This window comes from Lissotriton vulgaris, chromosome 4_1, assembly GCF_964263255.1.
Source record: "Lissotriton vulgaris chromosome 4_1, aLisVul1.2, whole genome shotgun sequence".
NCBI classification, from domain to species: Eukaryota; Metazoa; Chordata; class Amphibia; order Caudata; family Salamandridae; genus Lissotriton; species Lissotriton vulgaris.
This window is the reverse complement of record NC_141691.1, coordinates 421,205,208-421,211,733: the sequence shown is the minus strand read 5'-3', so window position 1 is coordinate 421,211,733 and position 6,526 is coordinate 421,205,208. Positions and strand designations below refer to the sequence as shown.

Below are 6,526 nucleotides of genomic sequence, written 5' to 3'. Positions count from 1 at the left end.
GCGCAAGGCGCGAGGTGGGAGGCGGGAGGCGGTAGGCGCTATGCCCAATGTCGGGGCGGGGGGCGGCGGGCGGGAGGCTCAAGGCACAAGGCTCAAGGCGGGAGGCGGGAGGCGGTATCGCCAATGTCGGGGCGGGAGGCGGGAGGGATCCGGACTGGGCAATGTCGGGGGGGGTGCGCAGAGGCTTAAAATGCTGCCCCCAGCCCCCTTCTGCCCCGGGCAAAGCCGGGGCGGGCTGCTAGTACTTGATACAAAGATTGCAGATAATTAAAATGCTGGAGCTAGGCTAGTATTACGCATTTGTAGATTTGAGAACATCTCTACTCATCTCAGGAAACTTAACTGACTCCCAATATAGAAAAGAAGCTTGCTTAAAGCCTTCTATTTCTCAATTCTGCTTTCTATCATGCGCATTGCACCAATTACATTTTCTCCATGTTAAAAAAAAACACTCCTCTGGGTTGCTACATTCTGCCTCTTCCATTCTTGCAGATGCGCCCAAATATTGCAATGCAAGATTTGGCAGGCAAGAGTTTTTTAACAGTAACAGCTCAGGCATGGAACAATTTCCCCAGTGAGATATGTTCCAGACCCAGCCTACTAAAATGTTGTAATTCTCTGAAAACATACTTACTCCAGTAAGCTGTAGTGAAGAGATACTTCATTCATAGCTGCAGGAGACCTTTGGGTAACTATAGGTTCTATAAACTAATAAATAATAAATAAATGTTTTCGCCTTTTTAGAGTTTATATTGGTTAATAAACATGATACAGCCCAGAAAAAAAAACTTTTGTGGACCTGGTCCGTGTCCAGAGTAAAATCTATACTACTATTATAAAGAGAGAACTGTGTCCTTTGAGCCAGGTAAACTCGAAAAGTACACCACCAATCGCAACACACAATACAGCGTTGGAAAGGGGGGTCCAGTAGATGGACATAGGCTATATAAAAAAAAAACCGTTATTTAAAAAATAAACAATAAAAAAAAGTAGTCCCTAAGAAGTAGCGCCTGCCGTGTGTGCTAACAACGTGCGTGCTGACATCATCGGAGGATAGGAACGCGAGGAGGAGCGGACAACAGCGCGGGGAGGAGCGGGAAACTTAGCCAGACTGGAGGGAATGAGGTACGTGAATTGCGGGGAAGAGCGGTGAAGTAAGGCGGACTGGAGCGGAATGGGAGACAACAGCGCATGGAGGAGCGGAGAACATAGCAAGACTGCAGCGCCATGAGGTATGTGAAACGCGGGGAGGAGCGGTGAAGTACGTGGGGAGGAGCGGTGAGTGAGGTAGAATGGAGCGGGATAGCGGACTGCAGCGGGGCGTGTAGACTGGCTTGGTGTAGTGGGGGAGGTGAAGTGGAGCGGACTGGAGAGGGATAGCAAAATAAATGATAGGTTTTAAAACGGCTTTCACATTTGGTGCAGACATTTAAGTGAGAGTAGTGGGGGGCGGTGAAGTGAGAGGGACTGGAGCGGGGGCCTGGGTTTGTGCGACTGGGAGAAACGCTGAGGTAAGGTGAACGCAAGCCTGAAATGCTGCCCCCGCCCCCTTCTGCCCCAGGCAACGCTGTGGCGGGCTGCTAGTAACTTTATAAATCACAACAGAGCACTTGAGACTGAATGAGTATGACAGGTAGTCATCCAAAGTGCTGAGCCGCATATCTTGTAATGCGTGTTCATGAACTTGACCATAATACACATTCTGTATGGCTTGAAAGGCTCCCAAAATTGCTATAGGAACATTGGCAAGTCTACTTTCTGCTTAGTTTACTCTTTAACATGTCTCTTTGCAAAACTGAGATAAACATGGAGGAGGAATTTACCGGGGAAGATTTCAAGGGTTGTGGGACATTCCTAGTTCGTGAATGTCAGAAAACATTTAGCTACCACATGAGGTGACTGTGTGGGAAACTATGACTATAGTTCACATCCCGAGCTGCGCAGCACACTGATCCATTAGTAATATTTAACCGTGCCTTGTAATAGTTTTAAAATGCAGTCTCTGAAATTCCGAAAGAGGCTGGTTTCCACCACACACAGAGGAAAACATATCTGAAAAGTGCCCTTGGCAAGCTTATTTTTCAGTAGAGACAAATGCACTGCATGGATTGTTTTAAGTGTAGAGCTTACATACGGGCATGCTAAAAAAGCATTGCACTTAATGGTGATTACACGGAGGCAGAAGCCCTATCAATGACCTGAGCCAGCTTGATGTCCTTTTTGGTCAATCCTCCAACGTCATGTGTGGTGACGGTTATCTGGACCTTGTTGTACACATTAAGCCATTCAGGATGCTGATTCTTTTTTCGGCTCGGAGGGCAGGCGGTTTGTCCATTGGGGGCATTGGGGCGTTGCCCCACTAGCCATGGACGACCGTCACATAACTGTCTGACACTGACTGCGCATACCAATTAATTTATTACGAGCGCAGACAGTTTCGGAGTGAGTCACTAACTGTATGACCTCATTGCGTGATAGCGGAAGGGTGGGGTCGGGCCTGTGTGGCAGGGAGTGGTAGGCGGCTGGCAGATAGCTGGCGTGGCAGGGAGGGCAGCAGCAGTGTGTGCGCATTTAGGACAAGTCATTTTTTGACTTGCCCACGCATGCGCACACATGCAGTAGCCCCTTCCCTCCTCCTCCTCCTCTAGCAGGAACACAGGCAGAGACACGGGGGAGCCGGGTCTCATTATGGGCAGTATTAGCCCTGCTCTTTAACCAATCCTGGCGTAGTGGCGATGTTATGCTGCGCCAGGATTGGCTGAGTTACCTCAGCGCGTGCCCTAGAATTTAAACTAGGCCCACCACGGGCACGTTCCAACTCCCAGCGCTGTGTGTGAGAGACCCTTCTCCCAAGGGTGGATTATTTATAACCCCCCTTCCGCATCGGTGGAACCTTTGCTGAGAATGACCATTCTGTGGTGTCTGCAGATACCAGTGTCACAATGCCTGCCTCGCACCGCCCGGTGTTTAATCTGCGATGCGATCTTGGTTTATGTGCAGCAGCCGTTTCCAGGTATTAAAATTCTGCTCTGTGTTCGCTTTAATGTCCTCCAGTGCAAGGCAGATGTGACTAGAACAAATCAGTTTAGCCCCCATTCAGTAAACCTTAACAAGTTTGATCCTGTTTGGGGTTTATCAGTGGGGAGTGACGTCATCTTGTCTTCTCTTGTTGATTTGTGGTGGACAATACACCTGTGGGAGAGCTGGTGCAGATACACCACAAGCCCTTTTTATATTTACAGTGCATTTTAAGGAAGAGCGTCGGTCGACTCCGCGGCTCCCCTGTCCACCCTTTCCCCCTCATCTACCTTGTGCTAATGTGCAACTGCGCCATATGAAACCTAATGGCTTAAGCTCAAGGCTCCATCTTAGCTAGTGACTGCATGATGAGGGACTGGAAGGAGGTAGTGTCGACCAACCCCCTGCGCTCTAACGGGCTACCTGTAATTGGGCCCATTTAGCTTCAAAGTCAGTAGTAGAGTCAAAAGCCCCCTTTATTGTTCTTAGCTCGCACCAAAAAAACACATCCACAGCAGAACCTCTATGTAACGAGCTGCAGAAAGAGAGTTGCCGTGATGATCAACACCTGAGGTTTAGTACGTGTCTGTGCACACACTGTAACTGTTTTCAGAGGTTCGAGGTGTGTGAGAGCAGAAAAAGTGATCCTTCTTACGGCTGCGTGCTGTCTGCGTTATTACAAGGGCATACAGCACTGCGAAGCCCTGTGACCCGGCGAGGAGGCGGCAGGCACACAGGTCCGGGGCCGCGCATAAACCAACTGTTCGCAATTGGGCCTCATGTCGTGGGTCACAGCACTGACTATCACTCCCGGCATAATGTACATTAACTTTATTAAAGATCTCAGTATCTGGCGTGGTGGCTCATGTGCTTCTCGGACTCAGAGAGCAGACAGGTTGAAAGGAGTACCAAGGCCTCGTGCTCCAGCGTTTATTCCCAGGGTCTTTGAAAGCTTACATTAACTTGTGGCAAGACGTGTCTCGTCTTTTTAATCCGTGCCACACGCAGGGAGATGGCTGGGCGCTACCCTGAGGACAGATGCCGCCAGTCGCTCGCAGTACTGAGCATATAGACTGACCACAGAAAAAAAAACTCAGGTAAAGGAGAACTATTACAGTCTGTGCACATCGCACCTGTAGGCTAATACCGGAGGCTGCTGACAGTGAACGAAGGTGCCAACCTGTGAAGACTCTGTCTGCCATATGCAGCACAGTTCGGCATCTCTGCAGCTGCAGCCGTTCGAGATAGGCCGGGCTGCGCTCTTCAGTGCTGACCAGACTCTGTCTTGCCGCCATAGAAATCCCTTCAAGCATGAAATTGTGAGTAGTATTATTTATGTTATTTTGCATGTGCAAATATTTTAACTCGAGTTAAACCCACATGTTAAAAATATGTATTGCCAGTATACTTGAATATACATTCTTGGGAGTTAGGAGTAAATCAGTATACTGGGCGCGATTTCACGGTCTTTGCTATTTAACTTTACGTTGAATAGTTTTAGATGCAGGTTAGAGGGGAAACATCACTTACAACGCAACTTTTACAACGACATACCATTACAACGCAACTTTTACAACGCAAAAACTTTTACAACGCATGTATTTACAACGAATGTTTTTACAACGCAGGTACCTTTACAACGCATACCATTACAACGTAAGTATTGGTAAGTATATAATTATATTTTAAATGTTATATGTTTGGGGTAAAGGGGTATTTTTAGGGTTCAGGGTCAGTTTTGGGTTTTTGGGTGAAGGGGTATTTTTGGGGTTCAGGGTCAGTTTTTAGTATTTGGGTCAAGGGGTATTTTTGGGGTTCAGGGTCAGTTTTTAGTTTTTGGGTAAAGGGGTATTTTTAGGGTTCAGGGTCAGTTTTTAGTTTTTGGGTAAAGGGGTATTTTTGGGGTTCAGGGTCAGTTTTTAGTTTTTGGGTAAAGGGGTATTTTGGGGTTCAGGGTCAGTTTTTAGTTTTTGGGTAAAGGGGTATTTTTGGGGTTCAGGGTCAGTTTTTAGTTTTTGGGTAAAGGGGTATTTTTGGGGTTCAGGGTCAGTTTTTAGTTTTTGGGTAAAGGGGTATTTTTGGGGTTCAGGGTCAGTTTTTAGTTTTTGGGTAAAGGGGTATTTTTGGGGTTCAGGGTCAGTTTTTAGTTTTTGGGTAAAGGGGTATTTTTGGGGTTCAGGGTCAGTTTTGGGTTTTGGGGGTACAGGGTAAAAATAAATTAAAGTTAAATTTAAATTAAAATTCATTAAATTATATATTTTTTAATTAATTTACGATTATAAAATTAATATATATTTACCAATACTTACGTTGTAATGGTATGCGTTGTAAAGGTACCTGCGTTGTAAAAACATTCGTTGTAAATACATGCGTTGTAAAAGTTTTTGCGTTGTAAAAAATGCGTTGTAAAAGCATGCGTTGTAATAGCATGCGTTGTATCAACATAGATCCAGGTTAGAGGGATCTTAAGGGACCTGTGTGACACAGTCCACGCTGTGCGATGCGCCACACGGAAAAAGAGTGCACTGGCACTGGAGTGGGAGGCTGGAGCACTACTAGAAGAGAGATGGCAAACCAAAGGCAACTGCATTAAGGAAAGTAAATATCAACATTTTAACATTTAATTATAACTTTAAACCATTATGTTTAGTGATTTAGTTCCTATTTAGAATGCATGTATTGTGCAGTTACATTCCCTAAAAGTGTTGCTTCTGAATTTTTTCATGTATATTATTGCTCTTGTACAGTGCATAATTTGAACTGAGTTGTACCATTTGAGAGCTCTGAGGATGAGGTCACTGCGAGTTTCTCACAGTGCCTGTCAGTGAGCGAAAAAGGTGTTCAGAAATCTTGATGGCCATCCAGTCCTGCGCCTCTCTGCACAGCGCACAGGGCAGTGAGCATGTGTTCCAGTTGTATTTGTGGTTATGAGCATATGGGTTAGATGGGGGTAAAAAATAAATATTGACATAGCAAAAGTAAATAGAGATGCACTGCTCTCCCGCTACTTATAAAGAATTCCTAACTTTTACGCCCCACTGCTTTCAAATGTCACCAGCCGCCACTGTCGGAGGGCAATGCGTGTCATAAAGCCAAATGCCTAATTAAATGTTTTGAAGATGAACTCTTTGGAAATGGCATCTTTGGACGTTTCTACCGTCCATCCTGTAGCTGTAAGGTCAGTTAAAGCTCGAGTCCTTTCCTCAGGTGTCAGGCTGTGAACCTCCGACGTCACCATTTTCGTAGCTCCCCTTGCACAGCTTCCAAACACACGAGCTATCTGCACACCAGGACACGCCAGCGCCGCCTTCCCAGCTCTGCTTGTAAACACATCAATTGATTATGATCTTATGTGTTTTGAATATTTTGTATTTATGTCACATTGGGGCATATTATCAAGGGGGTTTATCTCCGCTTTTTTGGCTTTAAAAGCCAAGAGAGCAGAGATAAAATTATCTCCCTATTACCTAGCTGTCGCTAACACCAGTTAGCGACAGCTAGTAGGAGA

The 6,526-nt window shown here is 46.0% G+C and overlaps 1 protein-coding gene across 1 annotated transcript; it reads right to left on the bottom strand.

The window, feature by feature from the left end:
* Positions 1–2,168: 2,168 nt before the first annotated feature.
* On the bottom strand, positions 2,169–6,121 carry LOC147718826 (pterin-4-alpha-carbinolamine dehydratase 2-like). The gene is made up of 2 exons (XM_086966785.1): positions 6,074–6,121; positions 2,169–2,300 (listed from the first exon to the last, which is right to left on the bottom strand). Exons 1-2 carry the CDS (start codon positions 6,104–6,106, stop codon positions 2,169–2,171), a joined length of 165 nt encoding a protein of 54 aa, XP_086822911.1. The 5' UTR covers positions 6,107–6,121.
* Positions 6,122–6,526: the final 405 nt, after the last annotated feature.

Coding starts and splice junctions, on each gene's coding strand:
- LOC147718826 (XM_086966785.1), bottom strand. CDS start 6,106: ATGACACGCATTGCCCTCCGACAGTGGCGGCTG. Junction 2,301..6,073: donor CCCTCCGACAGTGGCGGCTG/GTGACATTTGAA, acceptor AGCCGAAAAAAG/AATCAGCATCCTGAATGGCT.